At 47.3% G+C, this 22,706-nt stretch overlaps 4 protein-coding genes across 4 annotated transcripts; 2 read left to right on the forward strand and 2 right to left on the reverse strand.

Annotated features, from left to right (window-relative positions):
* Nucleotides 1-503: 503 nt before the first annotated feature.
* LOC138928380 (uncharacterized) lies at nucleotides 504-6,378 on the forward strand. The gene is made up of 4 exons (XM_070285449.1): nucleotides 504-576; nucleotides 642-799; nucleotides 868-1,013; nucleotides 6,211-6,378. The coding sequence occupies exons 1-4, from the start codon at nucleotides 530-532 to the stop codon at nucleotides 6,376-6,378; spliced, it is 519 nt and encodes a 172-aa protein (XP_070141550.1). The 5' UTR covers nucleotides 504-529.
* Nucleotides 6,379-10,127: 3,749 nt separating this feature from the next.
* LOC108080948 (uncharacterized) lies at nucleotides 10,128-11,406 on the reverse strand. Its single transcript, XM_017175859.3, has 3 exons — nucleotides 11,224-11,406; nucleotides 10,922-11,130; nucleotides 10,128-10,856 (listed from the first exon to the last, which is right to left on the reverse strand). The coding sequence occupies exons 1-3, from the start codon at nucleotides 11,300-11,302 to the stop codon at nucleotides 10,539-10,541; spliced, it is 606 nt and encodes a 201-aa protein (XP_017031348.1). The 5' UTR covers nucleotides 11,303-11,406; the 3' UTR covers nucleotides 10,128-10,538.
* Nucleotides 11,407-11,918: 512 nt separating this feature from the next.
* Nucleotides 11,919-15,075, reverse strand: LOC108081011 (armadillo repeat-containing protein 3). Its single transcript, XM_017175947.2, has 4 exons — nucleotides 13,347-15,075; nucleotides 13,065-13,297; nucleotides 12,614-13,010; nucleotides 11,919-12,561 (listed from the first exon to the last, which is right to left on the reverse strand). The coding sequence occupies exons 1-4, from the start codon at nucleotides 14,808-14,810 to the stop codon at nucleotides 12,052-12,054; spliced, it is 2,604 nt and encodes an 867-aa protein (XP_017031436.1). The 5' UTR covers nucleotides 14,811-15,075; the 3' UTR covers nucleotides 11,919-12,051.
* Nucleotides 15,076-15,471: 396 nt separating this feature from the next.
* Cap-G (Chromosome associated protein G) lies at nucleotides 15,472-20,861 on the forward strand. The gene is made up of 7 exons (XM_017175945.3): nucleotides 15,472-16,096; nucleotides 16,193-16,369; nucleotides 16,433-17,247; nucleotides 17,309-18,854; nucleotides 18,920-19,552; nucleotides 19,612-19,770; nucleotides 20,072-20,861. The coding sequence occupies exons 1-7, from the start codon at nucleotides 15,836-15,838 to the stop codon at nucleotides 20,636-20,638; spliced, it is 4,158 nt and encodes a 1,385-aa protein (XP_017031434.1). The 5' UTR covers nucleotides 15,472-15,835; the 3' UTR covers nucleotides 20,639-20,861.
* The last annotated feature ends 1,845 nt before the right edge of the window (nucleotides 20,862-22,706 follow it).

Raw genomic sequence — 22,706 nt, forward strand, 5'->3', positions numbered from 1 at the left:
TCCTGGCAGAGCCTCATCGCCTACCCAGTAAGACTCTACTCCCACCTATCCAGGTATATAGCCTGTAATGATTAACCAACGCATATCCCGAGCAGCTGCCCTACTCCATCAGCATTGAGTACAGCAACGACCAGGAGGCACTAGGCACGCCAACGCTGAGCATCCCGCACAAGGGTCTGGTGCCGCAGGAAATCGAGTCCTTCCTGGTCTACCTGCCCTGCACGGGCAACGTCAGCCTGCAGCTGCCCGTCAACGTCAACATGGTGGTGCGTGCTCCTCCCCGCTACAACGACACCCGGCTCCACTTCAAGCGCAACAAGATCTGTGCGAAAGGTGGGTTCAATACCCGGAGACTCCGACTCCTCCATTAATCCATCACTCATCCATTGCCGCTCACTCACTTGCAGGCATCTCACCTGAGCCCAATCAGTCGCCCGCCCCTGCCCACGCCCCCTCCCAGGGACCCGCCCTCCTGAGCGCCACCGCCTGTGCTCTGGGCCTGGTTTTGGACGTGGGCCTTGTGGCCAGCATGATGTATGTGAGGGCGCGCAAGCAGCTCCGCCAGGACTCGCTACAGTGGGTTACCTTTTGCTTCTTCTCCTCCTCAGTTTTTACCCATTAACACTCTGTTCCCCCTCTAGCACGAGCTTCACCACCGCAGCTTATGGCAGCCACCAGAACGTGTTCATCCGGCTGGATCCCCTCGGAAGGCCTCCGAGTGCCACGGGATCCTACGCCACCATCGCCCGCCTCAACAAATACCCGGCGGAGAGCAAGAAGTCGTGCAGCATATTCGACCGTAAGTTCATTACCCCGCCTCCTGCTTGAGTGACCTCTAATCCTGGGAGTCGCTCATCCAATCCACAGGTTTCCGAAGCTCTCCCACTCCCACCCCGTACGCCACAGCCCTGCTGCCCATGAACCACGAACAGGCCGCAGAGACGATTTACTCCAAGCCAGAGTCGATCTGTCCCTCGAGGATTTCCTACTACGCCTCCTCGCAGCTGACCCAGGTGAGTGCCCCACCGATACAACTATCTTATCCACTATCGTGTGTCCCAGGGGTTTGATTGGATTTGAAATGGGAGCTCGGACTGGGGTCCAGCGAGAAATCAAAGCCTTTGATATATTGTGACACGTGGCAGGCGCAAATGGAAACGAGATGGTAATGGGAATGGCAATCCCCTTGAAGCGGTCTCTGCTTTCCTTCCCCGTTGCCTGGGCTACCCTCTAATTTGTCCCGAGCACCACTCGATTGCTCCCCAGGCAGGGGACCCTCCTCCCCTCTTACTCTTCCAGAGAGCAACCTTTCCTCGACGATAAAAATTAAATTCTAATTTATATTTACGAGCTGATAAAGCTCCCGTAGTGCGTTAAACTCGAAACAAGAGCCATTCATAAATATGCGGCTTTGCTTTCCCCCCGCCTCCTCCCAAGGATGTCTGGATGTCGGCTGTCTGGCTGCCTCGGATGGGGAAACTTTCGTGCGCTCACGTACTTCATGTGGCAGGTGTGCCGCTGGAACTCGGAGGTAGAAGCTGCAGAAGGTGAAGGTGAAGGCGACACACAAACCCAGTGCCTGGCGACTAAAGTGATGTGAGTCTCTTGGGGGGAACGAGGAACGAGGTGGGATGTCCGCTTAGATAAGCAAAAGGTGCTCCACTGAGGCAGACGCAGACAGTCTGCCCCTGTGTGGTTATCTTGGCCTTTGTTTCCAAGCCACCAGGTTCTGTCCCAGACCCCTCAGGTAAAAATTAGCAAACTTAATCCGAACTAACCACAAAATACACCCAAACCGATGAGGTTCCACGCGGAATGTACTGAAAAATCTCCCATAAACATGGCAACTGATGACTCCTTAAAGACAGCTCCTCCCTTCCGTCTCTAGGGAGCACATTCGCATTTCTTTCGGGCCAAGTTAACTTCTTGGTGCTGTTGAAATCTCTGCCAAATTGGAATAAATTATTTAGCAGCCTCTTTCAATTGTTGTCCTTGTAAGCATTCCGGAGACCCAGCTCTCGGATTTTTCTAGACGCGCTGCTTCCCTCCTAGACACTCTCCCTATCTCCATTAAGACTCTGCCATTTTCGTCACCAAGTTCTAACGCAATTTCCATCGACGCATAATTAAATATTCAATTTCCATGGAGACTTTTATGTGCTTGGCTTAAAGTATCTCCTTTGGCCTGATCCCGCTCGTGATCCTTGTTTGTCTAACGATTTCTGTTTGTTTAGACTTCAATTTCATCCTCATTAAGGGAACAGCCTTCAATTGACGCTGGCACTGCTCCTAATCCATTCCCTTACATGGCTATCGGACGCCACACAATGCCAAGAATCATATCCATTTGAATTCGCCTCCGATTCCCTCTCTATCTCTATCTCTAGTGGAAGGACGCACGCATCCAAGCAGGGGACAGGGAATTAAATGAATTCTCCCTCTCTGTTGCTCTGTTTGTCTGCATGTATCCTCTGGTATTCCCCCAAATTGAGGGAAGTATAGCGGCGATGGAGATGGAGATGCGGTTGGAGAGGTTGAGGGTGCTTGCCATAATTATTGTTGTTCCGTTCAGCTCCCCCAACTCCAAGTACCAATCCCCTCCCCCTTTGGGCCATATGTGTGAGCGTTAAGCGAAGTGTACTACATTTTGGGGGCACAAACAAGGAACTAGAGAGCGAGAGAGAGTGGAAGAGCAGTCTGGGGCGAACGCACTCATTTAGTCAAACAATTATATCCAAGTGCACACAGATACACTAACACATCCGCACTCTGGCCCTGTTCACTTGTGTGGAAATATCTCATTTGTGCATGGAACCAACCCCCGCTCACGCGCTCCCTCGTCCTTCTGATTCTATTAAATCAGTCTATAAACGTCGGCAAAATGGCTTTAATGTGCAGCGAAAGTTTAGCTAACAACAGTGCTCGCAATACCAAAGGCCATAACAATGGGGTTGGAAAGGGGATGATGGGGGCCTTGGCCCCCCCCCCCATTGGAACGGGAGCCAAGCTTAGGGGTAAAGTAGTGGGACATAACAATAAAAACAGCGGCGAACAGAAACCAGACTACAGCTGTTGAAACATGACTTTGTGCTTGTTTAGAAACACTTGCAAAATATTATTGCAGCCCCAACAACAAAAGGCAGTCGTCCTCGGGGGATGGGGATGGGGAGAGCTGGAGCGGATGGAGCGGATGCGCCATGTGCAAACAGAACGGAACAGAACAGAACCTAAGCGGAGGCATTAGTATATTGGATCAGGAGGAAAGAGGAATCAGAGCAAACAGCGGAATCATGGGAATCAGAGCGGGAAGAGCCAAGAAAACGGCAATGGGTTAAGCAGAAGCCGAGAACATCGTGCGACGCATTTGAATGGCATCATTACAGGGGAAAGTTTGCCAAGTGCGTGGGCGTACTCCCAGAGAAGAAGCGGAAAGTACAGCGAGTGGAAACCAGGGAAAGCTGGAAAATTAATTTCCATGGAGCTGCGAGCATGTCTTCCTGTTTTATGGAGATTACTGGATCGACAAATGGCTGGCCAACCTGGTTAAGAGCAGGAACACGAACAGGTGCTAATTAAAAATGTTGTTGTCGCCCCATTAAAGAAATTTGTAAATCAACCTGCAGGCGACGAGCTCAGCATGGTAGCTCCAGAGGGGGAAGGAATCCTGTGAAGGGAAACGCCAGACAACCAACTCCCCAAAGAAAGTTGGAGGCACGTAGGCCGTTAATGGATTTACCACTGTTGTTCCTTTTGATTAAAACACATTATTTGCATTTGTGACAAAAGTGGAGCAACCAACGATTTAAAATGTAGACAAATTACCCAAAATGGTCAGCTGAATCTTGCTTTCCTCCGACCTTCTGCTATTGATTGCTTCCTGTCAGTGGCAGGAATCTGGTCTTTCTTGTCCCACACATAGTCGCTCATTATCCTCCACGGGATGCCGCGGTTTTCGCGCCCAACTATAGTAGGCTGGTCATCATAGATGCCCCCGCTGATTCCCCATTGCGGTCAAGTGGTTGCGGCGCCACACCACAGCTGGCCTTAATCGCTCCGCCTCCCCAGCTTGATGACTCTATGAGTGGATGCATGGCTGGGCTGGTGCTGGGTTGGACCTGCACTTAATGCCCACTGCCAACTGTAATGGCGCAATCGAGGGACCATGATTAGCAAACAGTAATTGAAGACAAGGGTTTCCCATAAAAGCTTATGCTGCCGAACTAGGTCAGTGGAGGAGGATTCCCATCCCGGCGACAAGTGTTTGACAGGGTCTCCAGCGAAACGTCAAAAGGATATGGAAACGGAAACGCAGTGTGCAATTAAAAGCATCCGCCGACTGCAAATGAATTGCTTTCATTCAAAAACTAATTGGCGGGAAATCGATATTTCTAATTCCCACACGTCGACGTTGCTTCTCACTCGAAAATTGAGGTAAATTTAAACGATTTAGCTAAGCTAATGCAATAACCATTAATTTATATTTTTTTTTTTACTTTTTGGTCTTTTTAATAAAGAGTTTTGAATGGATAAATGGGAAATAATGGTATTAGAAACAGCGATATCTCGCAATTGTCTTAAAGGAGACTTTCGAATCAAATAAAACCAAGAAATCCATGTATATCTAGACCAAACATGAAGTAAATACTACTCTTCAGTTCTTAAAATCACACTGAAAATTTCCTCCCGTGTTTAAGATAAATCTCAACCTCAAGCGGATCTGAAAACCAGCGTCGGAGTCAAGCGGCGACCTTGATTAAAGACTCCCTGAGTTAGGAGTCCCGCGGGAAATCCCCGAATGCGGCGTGGTCCTGCCCCACAGTAACGGAAGTAACGGGCGACAAAATTGAAATATAAACGCATGCTGAGCAGCACAGATCCCTTTGGTCCTGCGGCCCGGGTATTAGGCGAGGGAAAGGGACGCTGCGGAGCGACACCTGACTAATTTATGTTCATTAAGCAGGCGTTAAGTCGCCTTGAGAGCAGCAGCTGGCAACAACGTGGGGCCCTCATTTGCATACGCTCGAGGGGATGGCACTGGGGAAAGGGGGGACGTAGGGTGCAGCCGCCTGGCTGAGGGGATTCCCTAAAGCTTTGCGCACACACAAACAGACCGAGGCACACACACAGCTGATTACGTTTTACGTGCCTTAATGCCGAGGTGACAAACCAAAATGTGTAGTTCCGTGTAATTTCGGAAAGGTTGCTGCCATGGCGCCCAGCAAAAAGGGATGGAAAACATGGGGGAAGCCAGGGGGGAAAGAAACCCAAGATTAATATGCAAATTCATGTAAAGCATTAAACGTGAGCAGAGAAACATTTTGAGTGTGCATCCAAGTGAACATCGTCTCTGCACGGCAAATAAAAAAGGGGTTTGAACAATAGAAACTAAAAAAAAACAAAGGTTTTTTTTATCTATTAGATATTTAGGTAAACGTTCCTAAAGGACCCCTCTCTCAGCTTCCCTCTGAGCGAGCTAAGATTCAAGAAGAACTTCCTTTATTTTCTGCCAGTGCACGTTTGTGTGTGTCTGAGCAAATTACCGTAAAGCTGGCAAAAGAAAAGACAGGAAAAAATCAATTTCCCAACACGGAGTTTCCTTGGTTCTCTCTCTAATTTGCGCTTAGTGCGTTTTCGTGTCCTGCAGCTGTCAGGGAGAATGGCAGGAATTAAAGCCGTAAGTCGTAAGGACACCAATCCAATCCAATCCAATCCAACCCAACCCAACCCACACCCAAACCAAATCTAACCAAACCAAACTGAGCAAACCAGTCATTGGGAAAGTTTAAGGGACTCGCAACCGAAACCAAAATCCCATCAAAATCTATCAAAATCGTTTACGCAAATCGCAAGAGTCGCAAGCTCTTAATGGAGGCAAGCCCCAGCCCAGCGACTTGCCACTATCTCGTCCTCACTCCCAGAGCTGAAAGCTGAAAATCCAATAAGGGATGAGCGGCTGCCAGCAGCTTGGCGAAAGTTTATTAAAAAACAAGAACAAAAAATAGAGGAAAGCGAAAACGAAAACACTTCGCACCCGAAGTGGCGCCAACTGACAGCTTAGGTCACCACCCCCAAAACGCTCCCAAACACCCGACAGGACGCCACCCGCATAGCACTACAATGCCCCCAGGATGTCAGGCAGTCAGTCAATTGTAGTTTTCGTGGCTGTTACTCAAAGTTTTAATTACACAGTCGTTGCAAGGATGCCTCTAGCGAGGGGTAGTGGGCGGTGGGCTCCTCGCAACAAGCAGCTACAAGGCCACTGACATTCGGGGGCTGTCAATGAAGGCTGCTGCGATGCTGGATGCTGGATGTTGTGTCCTGGAGCAGAAGCCGAAGCATCAGCCCGGTCTTGTCTATGCCCCGCCAGATGCCTCGTAGTTGGGCATGTTTTTCGGCCAGCTTGTTCATCCTGCATATTCAGCGACAAGGATTTATCACCAGCATCAAGAAAACAGGGAAATTTTGGAAGGAAAATATGAACACTTAGATTTTTTATTTTTTTAAATTAGCATAATATCTCATGTCTTTTCATTCGTTTGCAAGACATGAAAAATTTTCGATATTTAGCGATTACAATATCGATTTTAAAATATACGAACAACCAAGATGTTTATATTAAAGAAAGAACATTTTTGGAAGAATAATGATCAATGATCTAAAAGTTGATTTCTTATATTTGTCTTATTTAAAATTATAATCAATTTCACGGCCTCGTTCTATTCTTTGATACTTCTACAAAACAATTCTTTCTGCTAGAGCTAGAAAAACATCGATGCTTATCGATTAAGATATCGAATCCTTTCCAATTTAGCTTTCTGTTTTTTTTATTTCTTTCAAACGTTTTAATTTTTATTTTCAAATAAATTAAATATTAAACCAGATTTAACTTAAAGTTCAATTAACAATCCTAAAACCCTTTAAGACAACTTTTAAATAAATGCCAATTTTAAGAAAGCTATCGTAAGTTTTAATTAATAGTTATTATATTTTAATTATAATTACTCAAAATTGCATTATGAAGTTAGCTTAAGTTAAGTAGTTTTCCCAATGAACTTTCTTTAGATTTAATTTATTTTCCCTAACTCATTATGGCAGTTGCCCAAACCCTCTCTTTTCCCCGGAAAACTTTAGGCAATGAAAACTCATTTGCCAGCCATTGGCGAGACGTGCGACATTGGTGGCTGCCGCTGCCAAATTCTAGGGAACTCGGAGGAGAGCCAGACCGGCAGTGCTAGGATCCGAAGCGGTAGCGCTAGCCAGGGGAATGTGTCGCGGTTTGTCAGCTTGGCACTGGATGATGGAGTGCAGCATTGTTGCATTTTAATTGAAATTTCTTTGTGGACTTGGCGCGACAAAGCAGCAACAGCAACAGCAATAGCAGCAGCAAGCAAACCAACATGGCAACAACAATCGCTAACGAGCGCCGGAATGATGGCAAATAAAAGCGGAAAAACAGAGCACAACGGCACAACGGAAAAGCGGGAAATCACAAAAAAAAAAAAACACAAAAACAGTGGAAAGAACAGTGTCGGGTGCAATCACAAAGCAAACAACGGGAATCAAGGCGGAACACTGTTCCCAATGCCAAAGTGGCAATACATAATAATGAATGAATAAAGCGAGGCGAAGCAATAAAGGCAGCGGGGAATCTCTGTGACATTTTTGAATGATTCCCGGAGAAGTATGTTCACTATTTCAATGAAATTATAATATTTAAATTTAAACCTTAATGAAAAAGTACAGATTTTGATTCGTAAATTTGATTTTAAAAAATAACTAATAATTCTAAAAATTTTCCCAAGAAAGGCCCTTATTAATAATACTTTTAAAATATATAACTTCCAATAACAATCATACGCAATGTGGACAATCCATATTTGTACAGTGCAGTAGTAAAAGATTTAATTTATAATTATTGAATTTTTGTTTTAATCTTTAGTTAAATTTTTAACTATTTCTTTCTACAAAAGTAAAGTTTTCAAGAAAACTTCCTTTCTCCATTCATTTTTTAATAGCTTTATCAGACCATAATCTACTCAATATATGCCTTTTTTCATATATTTATCATACATTTAATTTCAAATAATTTATTTTAAAAGCGTATCCCAAATTCATTACTATTCCGCCGATATTCACTCACTCTCATCAACGTTTTTGGGGTCGCGGTTCGAAATCCGTCGCATTTTTGCGGCTCAACGCAAATATAATAATAAATTTTGCATATTGCTGTTGCTATTATTTTTCATAAATGAAACTGTTGTCAATGGCTGGTCTGCAGTCGCCTCCTTCCTGTTATCCTTATTTTTGTTGTTGTTTGTTGCCGCCGCCTAGGCCTTTGTTGTTGGTGGTTTTTATGCGCATCCTGTTTGCCTTTTTGTCACCGTTTATTGTTTTTCCTGACGAGGTTCTGGGTGTGGGGGCTCGCATTGCGGTCACTTTATTGTTTGCCGGATACGTTCCGCCACATTTCGAAAAGTGCCCCCGAAAAAGCGAAGGATGCCGCTGAAGGAGCAGGAGGAGCAGGGCGCGATGGAAACCACGTAATTTGCCGTCTGATGAAGATTTACGACATGAAAGCCGCAAAAATAAACGCCGAACACACGAAGGCCACCACATAAAGCAATCCCCCCTGCCACGCCGATGCCGCCTCCGACGCCGCCGCCCACTGAGACCCATGATGGATGGCCAGCCGGATGAACCCTATCCGACTTCCTGGCCGCCGTCATTCTCCCCTCGGTCATTTATGTAAATTTGCTAAGAAAATTAAGCCCGAAATGAAGAGATTTGTCTCGGCTTTATTAGCCAAGATGAAGGAGTCTAGGCGCCGCCGCCAGTTCATCTAGGAGCCAGCAGCCAGGAGGCTAGCATTTTCGCCGCCTCCAACTGCCAGAATGTCCCTCCAGGGGAATGAAACTAGAGCAGGACATGTTCATCTACACTGCACATGATTTGGTCATTAAATGGTAAAAGTTTGGATATTCAAATCGTGGTAATCTAAGTGTAAATCACACTGAAAACTAGGAACATTTATTAATTATAAAATTATCAATATTTTTAGAGGTATATATGTAACTTTTTTAAATTCTATGTTCTTCCTGTGTAATTGTAAAAGTGTCCTGTGCAATTCATGGGCGTTAACGAGCCTTTCGTGTGTGCCCCTCACTTATGTATGTATATGGATATACGTACGTGTCCCAAATGAGGGGGCGTGCTGCATTCCAGACCCGAAAATAAGGACAAAACCAGAGGCCCGGCAGCATGTCTCGTGTTAGTATCTGTTTTTAATGGCAACTCCATTAGACGAACAGGATCTGCCGGCCAGCAGCCAAGGCCGGATAAGAGCTGCCGCCCCCTCGGCTTATGAATACTCCTCTCGGATGCGGCGACTGCTTGTCCAATAAATAATTCATGTCTGCCCAGAAGAGCCGCCCCACAGTATTTCCTCCGTCTGCTCCTCTTCCACCAGACCTCAGCCTAATGCGGATGCAGACAGAGGAAGCCGGAGGGCCAGGCCCTGTGGAAGCGGAAACGTAATGCAATTCGGAGGGCCAAATGAGGGGTTTAATGCATGTATTCATGGCGGCGATGTTTACCAGAATCTGCAATAACAAACAGTGTCCAGAGATGGGCACTGGAGGAGTTCTAATGCCGAGCTTCAAATTATTCTATTAACAGTTTATATAGGGATAAGCGCCCATGCCAGTGCATGATGTTGCCTTTGCTAGGCAATTAAGAAATTATAATTGCAATTGATTTAGGAAAATGGAATTATTTCCCAGACAATGCAAATCATTTATTAAAACTAAATCGGTTCACGCAGAGGAACAGGTATAAGCTCTTAATAGACAAAAGAAGAAGGTTAGAAAACTTTCTATATCAATAATTTAAGGTTACCGGAGATAGCTTTGTTTGTGTTTTATTTTTCCCTGCTAGAATAATCCATTAAAACTTTAGGTTGTATATTGGTATATCAATATTTTCAAATATTTTCCTAAGGAAAATATAAAATACCTACTAAAAACAAGGCTATTTAGTAAGGGATATGAATTATTTATTGGCTTGGAGAACAAACCTATGCTCTATATTTTCATATACCCTTTAGAACTATAAAAACAACGAATAACTAATTACTTTAGTTTACTATTCTTCAAATAGTAAATAAATACTTTATATTTTAATTCCAACAGTAAGTAAAATTTGACTTAAAATGTACAGAAATACAGCAGTTTAAACTTCCTCACAACTTATACACAAATTCAATTATATCCTTTCTATGATAATATAATTCTAATTAAACATAAATACGTTATTCCTTAATAGAGAAATGACAGAAAGATTGAGCTTTGGCTTTTGTTTTCGGGTGTGAGATCGCGCACTATGACTGGTCATCCTTTATTATCACACGGCAACATCGTAGTCTATCTACATTACACAGAGGACATAGATCTAAAATTAGCTAGGATTTGGCATTGAGTGGATTTGAGCATCTTTGAGGGAGCCTGGAGGCCCATCATAAATTCAGTGAGGCGGCCACAGGACTATTGCAGCTTGAGGAGAACGTGGCCGGCGTGACGCTTGTACAACACCAGAGACATGTTGACCAGGAAAGGAGCGGCCAGCCAGAACAGGCGTGTGCCAATGCCCGTGTCCTCGCGATGGAAGATCCCCGAGGCTGCTCCTCGACCCGTGTTGCAGAAGGACTCCTCGCAGCAGGAGGTGCAGGCATACAGCTTGGTCCGTTCCCCGATGATAATACAGCCGGGCTCACAGTTGGCGGCACAGCGGCGGTCCAGGGACCACATCTTCGGTGAACTGGTCGAGTTCTCCGTGCTCGTGGTGTACGAGAAGCGCTTGACCTGGATGCGAAAGATTTTTAGGTACATTTTTGGCTAAGAGAGGGCAAGAGCTAATCCACACTCACCATGCAAATGAACTCCTCGCCGTGGCACTTCTTCATTAGCGCTGTGTCATTCTTCACCGCCACATCCACGCAGGCCTCGCCGTCGTCCATCGTGTGGCAGGCGTAGCACCACAGCAGGTTCACACGCTCGATGGCCGCCGCCGTGCGATGGATGTGCCCGCTGGTCAGCGATGTGCTTGGACCGGGTCCTGGAGAGCTGGTGCCTGTGACTGGACGACGGAACATACTTGTTATTGATTTTTCCTACGCCAAGGTCGTCGCTGAGGGCTCCGCAGAGGCACCGCCAGCCAGCCGCAACTCACCATTGTTGACGCAGGCCGTGAAGACAATGGACGAGCTGGTCAGCAGGAAGTAGAGCAGCGTGACAAAGGGTCTGATCATGGCTAATCTACCGTGGAGACTCCGCTGCTCGGCCCGAGAACCTTGTTTACGTGCTCCGCATTCCGCTGGCCCCGCTGCTGCTCTCCATCTGTCCCACCACTGGAACTGCGAATGTCAGAAACGGAGCAAGACGAGGAGGACATGCGCAAAGGATTTTGATAGGCAGCCAGGACTCGAACCAGACTTATCGAAACTAATTTAGTGGTTCTTTCTGATTTATCGGTTTTTCTAAAAAATAAAAATTAATATTTATTAATTATAGGTATTTCTTAACAATTTAAATATATTTAAAACTCTTATTAACTGAATAAAAGGTTGGGAATTATGAGTTAAATTATTCCTAGAGTAAAGAAGCTCGTTTTTAGAATACGCTACATATTTTCAATTATTTTGTATTAATGCTATTTTTAATTTATTTTTAAATAAAATTCATCATAAAGAACAAAGTATATTGTACATAAATTGTTTTATAATTAAAATCAGTTAGAATTTTCCAGATTTCAAATTCTTTTTATTGATTTCTTAATATTCTAATTTTCGGAAACCCAAAAGAAAAGTTGGAAAGTTTTTTGTATTTTCCCGCTAAAACATAGACTACATAAAATTACTTAAAAACTTAAAGTTAAAAACAGCTAACCTTTTAGGTTGCTGCGCTTTACTGATTTATTTTACAATCAAGCGGACGTTACAATTTAGAAAACGCAACTATGTTGGTACAGTGATAACTATGGTACAGTAAAAACTGGTAATCAGTAGAGGCGCAGGTACTGGAGCGCCTGGCGGCTCTGCATCGGATACAGATCGCCCACGTTGTACATGAGATCCACCACATGGGTGGGTCTCAGCATCCGCCAGGGCATAAACTTGAGCGTCTTCTTGTCGCAGTGCACATCCTCCTCGGGCTCTAGGGGCAGCGGCACCTCGTTGTAGAGCACCCGTCCGTCCACACTGCGCTGTAGAGTGCAGGGGAGTCCGATCTGGTCGGCCAATCCCTTGAAGAGGATCGCCCGCTCGAACTGGCAGCCACTGCGCACCGCTCCGATCGGGATGAAGTTTGTGTGATACACGTACCGCAGTTCGGCCAGATGGCAGCTGACCGTGTGGCGGGAGCACTCCTCTGTCGAGTTGAGGTCCAGGATCTTGAGATTATCGCTCATTACTCCCGCTACCGCCTGAGCGATCAGCTTGCTGCGTTTGGCCACGTTGGCAAAGTCAATGGAGCGTCGGATTCGTTCGGGATTCTCTACCAAACCGTGTTCCTAAAGAGGGGCTTTTACAAAAAGGTTTTACTTTGATGCGACCACGACTGACCTCCAGCGTTTGATTTAGTGCCTCCAGGTACTCCGGCAAACCGGAATCCCCGGGGCGCTTGCAGTAGATCCAGCCCTCCTCGCCAGCCTGCTCCGTGATCGTGTGCAAGCACTTGACAGGCACATCGACAAGATCGGACTTATCCGGCGTGGGACGATCAAAGTTCACCACCAACACGGGCTCCAGAGGCGAGCAGTCGTTGCGCAGGATGTTCTGGAAGATGCGAAAGTCGTCGTACATTTTGTGAGCCACATAGAAGTCCTTGCCGGAGGTGATGTCGGTGAAAGTAAGGCAGTTGCGGATGCAGAACTTCAGGGTCGGGCACTTGGACAGAATGCTCTCGATGGCCGGTCCCCAGGTGGAAACGCAGAAGGCGTGCTTCTGGAACTCCATTAAACTGTGTTTGGGATAGGGTTATGACTTACTCTAAGGACCAATGACACTTCCTTACACTTCCAGGATGCCGCGATCGATGTATACGTCGATGAACTCATTGAAGCGCGTGGTCTGCAGTATGAAGTTGGTCACCGACGTCTTCACCAGATTGGACAGCGATTTGAGGGCACGCTTAATTGAGGTCACTATGTAGTTCTCCAGCAAAGTCTGGCGCACCCGCTGCTCGTCTATCAGCGTGCACAGGCAGCGGAAGATGTTGTTCACCAGTATGGAGTGGGCAAAGGAGCGCTGTGGTCGGTTGAGGATGAGTATAATTTCCTCGAATATGTGGACTTACCATCAAAAGCTGGGCAGTCTGTTCGGTCAAGGATGTATGCTCCCCCAGAAGTGTTCGGTACTCCTCGTTTTGGGCCAGACTCTCGATCACTGTCAGCAGCGAGAGGACGAAATCAATGGACAAAGCCGGCAGCCCCTGGGCAAAGACGGCTGTAAGGACGGCGGCTATGTCCTGCTCCTGCAGCTGGACGGCCGTATCCTTGAACGCGGCCACCAGCAAGCGGGCTAGGAACTCGGCCGCCTGCTCGCGGGTCTTGATGGCAACATCCGGTGACAGAACAATCGAAACTAGCTTACGAATCGCACCCTCCTCATACTCGGCCACGATGCGACGCAGTGCCTCCGGGTACTGTGAGAGGCGACACAGGCCCTGGATCACAAAGGCCGCCGGTGCCGGCTTGTTCTCCATGAGGCACTTCAGGAACATGTTCGTGATTTCCGCCTTGTGCATGCGCGGCAAGAACTGCTCGTACTGAGCTGTCTCCGCGAAGATAGAGATGATGGTGCAGCGCATCTGCAGCGGCAGTTGGTCCATGTACACCCGCAGCTGCTCCACGACCAGATCGAAGAGGTTCTGCTCAAAGAACAGCTTGGTCATCTTCTCGGAGCGCAGGGCCGTGGCTAGCACCTCGATTATATCGGTCGCCTCGGGTCCCTGGGGATTGTCGCAGAAGGCCTTGACCAGCTGCTCCAGCACAAAAAAGCAGCGATGCAGGGGCTCAAAGGCACTGTCCTCTCCAGTATCCGACAGGAGGGTCTTCAGGGCCTTCAGGGCAGCCTTGCGAATCTCCTGGTACTCGTTGGTCACCTCGCAAATGATACGATCCACCGGAAAGTCAGGCTGCGTGGTGAACAGCAGCATCTGGTCGGCGCCCTGGGCCTGCAGCATCTGGTGCAGAGCCTCGATGGAGTGGAACACCGTGTCCGGGTTCTCGGAATTGATGAAAACCAGCTTGAACTTTTCCAGGAACTCCGTTTCGTCCACAATACTGTGGGCCATCTGCGGATCCCTCAGGCACACATTTATTATATAAGTCAGATACTCGATGCAGAAGTCGTCGGCCTCCCTTTGGTAGTACTTGCGGGCCAGCTCCAGGATCTGATTCGCCTGCTCCGGCTCAAACGTGGACATGTCAACGTTGTCCAGCAAAGCAGTGAGCAGATACAAGGCGAATCGGCGGATCATCGTGTTGTCTTTGCTGATGAAGAGCTCCTTCTCCAAGAGCAATTCCAGCAGGCGATGCTCCCTCAATTCCAGTACATTCGCATCCTGACGGCGAGCAAAGTCCGTTATATGGCTGAAGACAGAGATCAGGACGCACTCCTCCATCGAGCTGAGCAGCAGCAGCGCCGTGTCCAGCTTCTTGATCGGCACATTCAGCTCTGTGAAGGACTTCTCCTCGGATTTGGTGCGATCCGGATAAGCGGTACGGGGCTCGTAGATGCGCTTCGAAATTCGGGACATATTTTTGTGGATGATCCGGTCTTACAACTTTTGTATTCGACTTGTATGAAAACGTTTTGTTATAAAAGAAAATAGCTCTATCAAGTGACAATGAAAACATGGTCGGTTTTGAAATTTTCCGAATGATCCAATAGCAATCTGCAAGGGTATAAGAACTTCGGCGTGTCGAAGTTAGCTTCCTTTCTTGTTTACATAATCATTTTACGTTGTCCTTTACATTTTGCTGATAGTTCCTATGGAAGCTATGGTAGCTAAAGGATATACTCATCAGATTTTCATTAAACCAAAAAAAAATTTAATTTTGATTCGACCCCATCCTTTTTTGAAAATAAATTAAATATATTATTATATATCTTGGAATCCCATCTTAGATCCTTACAAAAAAACCGAAAATGCTGTCTTTTGAGTATTCTTTTTCAGAGGATCTACAAGCATGTGTTCAAAAACTGATTGTGCGTATCTTTTCGGGTCAGGAAAATCCCATTTGACTCTTATCAAGGGGAAAACTAGGATGTGTAAACAATCTCCCATTTGTAGGTACATATTTACTATCGTTTTCGTTGAGCTAAAAAATCACCCCTAAAATTTCCTATTGAATACCCGGAACAGGAATGAAAATGCCAGATACCCAGAAAAGTATACTTTTATACAAAAGTCAGTTAATGCAAATTATTATTAAAACTGTTATTCACAAAGATATTCCCCGAAACACCACAATATCAAATGCAAAAAGATCCGTTAAGTTTAAACCCGAACTCGATAGGTAGCTGTGCCTATCGATCGCACCGATAACACCATTATCGCTGGTAATGCACTAAATTTGCCGAGCGCGTCGCATCGCTAGTTTGAATTTAACAAGCGAACAGGGGTGGAAAGAGGAATGAGCAATAACGCGACGCTTGTTTGTTTCGCCATCGCTTCGCACACTCTCTCCGCAATTCGAAAATAGTCGAATTTCCGAATAAACACAGCTCGAATCCGCGCTGATCTTGCGATCAGGACCACTTAAACCACACCACGACGAAATGGCCAGGCCGAAGGCAAGTGCCAAGGAAAAGGCCAATCCCAAGCCCCCGCCAGCAACCGCCAAGAGGCGAGGACGTACTACCAAGAAGCAGGATGGGGAGAAGGAGAACGAGGAGCAGGCGCCCGCACCCAGCAGCCAAGCTGAACCATCCAGAATCTCAATTGCGGCAGAGACCATGTATACGATAATGCGGCACGCCGAGCGGAAGGCGTCACTCCACAAAAACTACGTAAAGGAGATGCAGCAACTGTACACCAAGGTGAGTAGTGGCGGTGGCGGCGTTTCTAGAACGGCGCTGGCCTCGCGCAACAAGGACTCGTATTTAATGTTCGGTATCTCTGTGTTTGCCTTGTAGATGGGCCACCAAGCGTTCCAAAAGATGTTCATTGACGTGCTGAAGGCGGTCCTGGAGGCGGAGGAGGGCAACGAGAATGCCACCATGGCACTCAATTTTTGCGCCACCCTGGTGACCAGCTTCGAATCAGAGCGCACGCACCCAGTGCTTGCCGCGACCATCCACTGGCTACTCACGGTGAGTGTCTACTGTACTTGTACCCCCACCCCCTTGAAATCACAACTTAACTCTTCTGGACAGACATATTCCAGCAATCCACACATCCGGTATCGCATCTGCTACTTCGTGAATCTCATCCTCAAGGAGCTGGGACCCAATGCCGCCCTGGACGACACCCAGTGTGACGAAATCCTAGAGGCGATGCTGGAGCGCGTCAAGGATGTGGCGCCCAGTGTGCGCAAGCAGGCCGTGCTGGCCATGCAGCGTCTGCAGATGCCAGACAATCCCAAAGATCCCGTTGTGGTGGCCTACCAGTTCCACCTCTCCGCCGATCCGTCGCCCAGCGTACGTCAGTGCATCATAACGTGCATGGGCCGCAACTACATTACCGTGCCGTACATCCTCCAGCGCCTGTGGGACGTTGACGAAAAGGTGCGCCGGCACACGTACGTCAACATGTGCAACTACCCGGTCCGCTCCTACAAGGTGGCCCAGCGCCTGACCCTGCTTGAGCAGGGACTCAACGACAGCTCGGCCACCGTGCGCAAGACCGTGATCAACTACATGCTGAAGGCCTGGATCGAGTCGTACCAGCAAAACTACATCTCCCTCACGGCTGCCCTCAAGCTGGACTCCAACGAGGAGGAGTTGCTGCGCTTCCGGCGAGTCGCCAAGCAGATGCTACGGGTGATCTTCGAGAAAACGGACGTCGATCAGCTGACAGCGCTGCTGCCCCTGAGCGACGACTGTGAGCTGCACCGCTGTATACCCCACGACCTGCTGACCGTGGAGCTGCTGCTCTACTGGCAGTGCCTCAGCGAGTTTCTGGAGACGCAGGCGGACGAGACGGACCCGGTGTTGCCCGAGCTAAGTGTCTTCTGCAGCTATGTGGAGAAGTAAGTCGGGGTCATCTCTTTCCGCCGAAAGCAACCATTTAACGAGTTTCCTTCCCTGCAGATTTTGCCTGTTCCAGAAGCCCGACATGGACAAGTTCGCCCAGATCGAGTTCCAAAACATGCTGCTGTCGCTGGTGGAGATGCTGCAGTCGTACGACCTGGGCGACGAGATCGGGCGTGGCAATATGAGGGTGCTGATCACCTGCTTGCTGAAGGACTGCCTGCTGGACCACAAGATTGTGTGCGTCCTGGTGCGGAGCACGGAGCAGCTGATCACCGACCTCAACGACCGGATGCAGTACTTCATCGACATCATCTACGAGCTGTGCGAGCTGAACACCAAGCAGAACGAGCTGATTCACGACCGCAGCCTGATTAATAAGTTGCTGGACGACTTGGACACGCCGCTGAAGATGAAGATCTCGGCGCTGAAGGTCAAGATCCTGGAGCTGGAGGAGCAGGAGGACAACTTTGTGCGCCAAAAGGAGTACATACGCGCGCAGGCGGTGACAGAAGAGAAGACCGCCGTCACCGCGGAGTACACGGAGCTGATACGGCCGCTGCTCGAGCGGAGCGGCGTGCTTGAGATGCCCGCCCGGCCCAAGCTCTCCAAGCAGGAGCGCATACTGAAGGCATTGTTCATCTCGTACTACATGGTGGCATCGCCGAACGTGCACAAGCTAACGCCTGCCATCTGCCAGCTGTACAAGGACTTCATCTGCCGCCACCTGGCCTCCACCGAGGTGGACATCTTCGAGTGGGCCATCAAATGCGGCACCACCTACTGCTTGTTCTACGAGACGTACTGCAAGGAGATGTTCGAGGTGGTGGTGGAGCAGGTCTGCAACAACAACATTTCGCGCCTGTGCGAGACGGCGGCCAGCTGCCTGATGGAGCTGCTGGACCACTACGGCCTGGACTACTTTAACGAGCTTAACCAAACAGGAGCCGGCGGCGGTGGCGGCCAGTTAAACAAGAGCAAGCGGCGCCAGCTCTACACGATGCAGGACCTCTATGACTGCGACGACGATGGCACCCAATCGCAGAACAGTGACCAAAACTCCGACATCCTCATGGTGTTGAGTCACTTTGTGGATCGAGTGCAAAGCAAGGGCGTCCGCCTGGCCATAGTGCGCGGACTGTGCCGTCTGGTGCTCCGCGGACACGTGGACGACCGCACGGACGTCATGGAAACATTGCTGAGACGCTACTTCAACCCAAACACCGAGGCCATCGTCAGCCAAGTGCTGGGCATGTTCTTCGAGCAGCTGCTGCACTACAAGAAGCAGGCCCTGCTGCAGCCATGCCTCCTGCCCTGCGTGTGGACCATAATGAACTGCAACTTTGACTCGCCGCTCTGCACAGTTCAGCCAGATCACCTGACCAAGTTCTTTATCGAAATGACGATGCAGGAGGGCACCTCTCCGCAGACGAATATCCACAACAAGATCGCGCTGAGCTTCCTTCAGTACATACAGAACTACTTCACAGAGCGGCGGGATATGTGCCGCCTCTTGGCCAAGGAGCTCACCTCCCTAACAGTGAACGTATCCAACGGGCCGGCAATTAAGGCTGAAATGCTCGAGCTGGCGGACAAACTGATAGCTGTGAGTCCCTTTGCTGGTTAGCGTAAGATCCTCGTGCTTAATTTCCCTTTTTATTTACTTCCCAGAGCGACCTGGATCCCCGCCTGACCAAGAATATTGAAAACTTCAAGCTTATGGTCAACGGCAGCTTTGAACCGCCACCCCGCCGGAACCCGGAGGAGGGTGACAGCGACGAGGAGTGCGAAACAGCCACAGTGGCATCGGTTAATGTAGTGCCAGAAGAGACAGCTGCAGGGCCCGCTCCCGAAGAATCCGCCACAGAGCCATCTATGGCGGCTGTTACGGATGCGTCACAAGGTGAGGCAACCGCAGCTGCAGCAGAAGCCTCTCCGGCCTTGGCGCCAGCGCCAGAGCCCATTGTAACTACTTTTGGGGAAGCCAATATAATCGGAATCCGTCACCTGCGGCGCTCCCTGGCTATAAGTCGTTCGGAGGCGGATAGCCTGCTTGGCTTGGATGCCGAAGCCGATGCTGACTCCGAGCCCGACAACGTATCGGAACCAGAGCCTGAAGGAGCTGCTGCAACCGAGGCGGCCGAGACATCAAAGAGGAATCTACGCCGGCCGCAGATGAAGCGACGTCTCGAGCAAGCACTAGCCAGGTCATCCAAGACGCCGGAGAAGAAGCCGCCGAGCTACGAGGAACCATCGTCGTCGTCGGAAAGCGAAGTCGCCGCGAGTCCAGCCAGAGTAGATCGGGTAAGAGGTTAAAGAACTGGGCTACACTGGCATGCTAACCATCCAACTCTTCCCTCTAGTCAAACGATTCCGAGGTGATTGAAGCTTCGCCCACCGCAGTCTCGCCGCCGAGTGACAGCCGGACTCTGCCCAATGCCAGTCATGTTCGCCTGCGTTCGCTGCGCAGCCGAAAAGGCGGCGTGGCAGCCGCCCAGCCCGCTCCCAGCTCCGCCAGCAAAGTGAGTACCAGGCGCTTACGCATGCAGCTCTAAGCACTGCAGCAGGACCATAGGCACCAGCACTGAAATGACCAGACACCAGACACCCTTTATATTTAGCTTGTAAGAGAAAAGTTGCAATCCGCATTAACAAATCACAAACGTTTTCAAAACTGACACCAACGAGTTGTTTCCTTTAAGCTTTGCAGAGAGTTAGTGACTAGTTGACACTCCTCCACCACCACATTTGTAGCTTAGTTGCCTTGGGTCTTTAATTCGATATTTATTTGTTTTTTTTTTGTTTTTGCATTGTTTTCATTAGCGGAAGGTACTGGCCCTGGAAACGCCTCTCCGAAACGGACGGAAAAGAGTGCTCAGGCGAACGCCGTCCGATCCGCATTCCCGTTCCCTGCGGTCCAATGACTCGGCCGCCCCCTCGCCTCGCAACTCGCCGCTGCGAAAGCAGCAGCGCCTGGACGCCACTCAGAAGAATGCCAACAGTCCCACGGAGAGCACATCGTCAGTTAAGGAGAACAGAGTGCCGCCCATGATAGTTGCAGACTCAAAGTCCACATCCGAGGCTGAATCCGAGTCGGAACCAGAACCCGAATCCGAGCCAAGGCCATCGACGTCCAGACAGCCAGCCATCGCCAAGACGCTTCGATCATCGCGAACCCGGCTCGCCAGCACGAGCACTCCAAAGATAACGACTCGGAACTCCGCACGCGCCCAGCGGCTAAGCACCCAAGTCATGACCCGAAAGCGGATGTCGCTCGAGATGAACCTCAGTGCCGGCCAGCTGCAGTCCACGCCCAAGCGAGTGACGCGGGCGGCGCCCACCTCCATGAGCGAACACAAGACACGTAGTAGTAGTAGACGACGGAAATAGCCCTCAGCAATCAGCGTTATGTTATGTCCACTCTTGTTGTGTGTTCCAAGTTCGTTCGACTTTACGAGTTACAGTTTAGAGTTAATAACTTTCCGTGAGTTTCATTGTGTACAATATGTGTAAATTATATCTAGTTTGAAATTTCAATATATCGTTGAGTAATTTAATCAATGTTTAAGTCGCTGCGTAAAATTATAGACTAAATAAACATATAAAAGCCAAACGATTGTCTTCGAGCATCTCAGGCCAGGGGACCACCTTAGGAAGTGGGGGGTTTGATTTTTTTTCGTAAAGTTTTTTATTTTAAACAGGGCACGTAATCATTTTAGGTGGAAATATAAAAATCAATGTTTATTGATTTTAATATACATAAATAAGCAAAATTGCTTGCCATTAATAATTTATTATATTTACTGAATCGCTCAAAAAATAATGATTATTTTTTAGCCATCCCTGATTTTACAAGCTCAATATCTTAAGAATATTGTGTCCTAGTTTTACCTCATAGAAAAATTGACGAAGTTAAGCAGAGTTGAACGATGTCACGAGAACGACTATCACATTGTGTTAAACTTTCCTGAAAAATGCCAATTTGAATATCGGTATACACCATAACTGAAAATCTACTTAACCATTCGGTTTCAAATCCAGAACATAACTTCTTTAACTATTTTTAAAGTATCTTACGTCGTGCTATTTTTATACCCTTGCAGGGTATTATAATTTCAGTCAGAAGTTTGCAACGCAGTGAAGGAGACCTTTCCGACCCTATAAAGTATATATATATCAACAGCCGAGTCGATCTAGCCATGTCCGTCTGTCCGTCTGTCCGTCCGTCCGTCTGTCCGTTTCTGCGCAAACTAGTCCCTCAGTTTTAAAGCTATCTGAATGAAACTTTGCATATAGTCTTCTATATACTCTCACTGCTATATATGTCGGAACGGGCCGGATCGGACGACTATATCATATAGCTGCCATACAAATGTTCGATAAATTTTTAGAAAAAAGATTATAACTTGGCTGTTTTTCAATATTATTCCATAATTTTTAAGATATAGCCATTTTATATTATTCCAGAATTTTGGTAAAAATTTTATAAAAATCGGACGACTATATCTTATAGCTGCCATAGGAACGATCGGAAAATGAATAGGAAAAAAATTATAACTTCGTTGTTTTTCAATATATTCCTATCTACTTTTAGATATGAGCTTTTTTTATTATTTCAGAATTTTGGTAAAATTTTTATGAAAATCGGACAACTATATCATACAGCTGCCATATAAACGATCGGTAAATGTAGAGAAAATGTAAAGCTGGGAATGTAAAACTGTAACTGTCAAACTGTAAACATAATAAGTATAGGTAAAATGTTATGAAACTCTGTTTAGGGTCTGTTTTCCGGCATTATAATTTATAATATAAATATGAAAACCAATCTGCAAGGGTATACAAACTTCGGCGTGCCGAAGTTAGCTTCCTTTCTTGTTAATTTTAAATTTTATTATATTTCTTAACAAATTAACTTAATTTTTTTGTCAAAATCTGGTTTTTGACTTCCAGTTTTGATTAAAATTTGGGAAAAAAATTTGTAAAATAAAAACGCCAATTGAGAAACGCCTCGGTAGTAACCCTCCCTTATGGGCCCCCGAGATATCCTCTCTTGAATTTATATTAATATTTTTTCATATATTTCTGAGTACGACGAACTTGACAACATATATGGAAAAATACCGAAATTCAAAAGACGAAATATCCAAATAGATTTTTTTTAATTTTAAAAACAGATTTTTAAGTCCAAGATCAGAACTTTATGAATTAATTGCACCTCAAAAGTGCCCAAACCCCGTATTTGTTGCACTTTAAGATGAAAAATTTTAAAAACAAGACTTATAGGAAATATTCTTAGACCATTAAAAACCCTCGGTAAATTATATTCAGGTTCTTGGTTTTGCGATTTTTTCAAATTTTGTCAGCCTGTGTAATCGAAAAAACGTATTTGATATCACAATCTCCTCCTAAACTCCTCCCTCTACATAATTATAATGTATCCGAACATCTCACAAGG

Source organism: Drosophila kikkawai, chromosome 2L, assembly GCF_030179895.1.
Source record: "Drosophila kikkawai strain 14028-0561.14 chromosome 2L, DkikHiC1v2, whole genome shotgun sequence".
Classification (NCBI taxonomy): Eukaryota; Metazoa; Arthropoda; class Insecta; order Diptera; family Drosophilidae; genus Drosophila; species Drosophila kikkawai.

Bases quoted from the DNA above. Each gene is read 5' to 3' on its own strand.
- LOC138928380 (XM_070285449.1), top strand. From the start codon at position 530: ATGATGTATGTGAGGGCGCGCAAGCAGCTCCGCCAGGACTCGCTACA. The intron at 577-641 runs GTGGGTTACCTT...TTCCCCCTCTAG, and splicing joins CTCCGCCAGGACTCGCTACA to CACGAGCTTCACCACCGCAG. The intron at 800-867 runs GTAAGTTCATTA...TCCAATCCACAG, and splicing joins GTCGTGCAGCATATTCGACC to GTTTCCGAAGCTCTCCCACT.
- LOC108080948 (XM_017175859.3), bottom strand. From the start codon at position 11,302: ATGATCAGACCCTTTGTCACGCTGCTCTACTTCCTGCTGACCAGCTCG. The intron at 11,131-11,223 runs GTGAGTTGCGGC...TCCGTCGTCCAG, and splicing joins CACGGCCTGCGTCAACAATG to TCACAGGCACCAGCTCTCCA. The intron at 10,857-10,921 runs GTGAGTGTGGAT...TTTCGCATCCAG, and splicing joins GCGAGGAGTTCATTTGCATG to GTCAAGCGCTTCTCGTACAC.
- LOC108081011 (XM_017175947.2), bottom strand. From the start codon at position 14,810: ATGTCCCGAATTTCGAAGCGCATCTACGAGCCCCGTACCGCTTATCCG. The intron at 13,298-13,346 runs GTAAGTCCACAT...AACCGACCACAG, and splicing joins AGACTGCCCAGCTTTTGATG to CGCTCCTTTGCCCACTCCAT. The intron at 13,011-13,064 runs GTAAGGAAGTGT...TCCCAAACACAG, and splicing joins GATCGCGGCATCCTGGAAGT to TTTAATGGAGTTCCAGAAGC.
- Cap-G (XM_017175945.3), top strand. From the start codon at position 15,836: ATGGCCAGGCCGAAGGCAAGTGCCAAGGAAAAGGCCAATCCCAAGCCC. The intron at 16,097-16,192 runs GTGAGTAGTGGC...TTTGCCTTGTAG, and splicing joins TGCAGCAACTGTACACCAAG to ATGGGCCACCAAGCGTTCCA. The intron at 17,248-17,308 runs GTAAGTCGGGGT...CCTTCCCTGCAG, and splicing joins TTCTGCAGCTATGTGGAGAA to ATTTTGCCTGTTCCAGAAGC.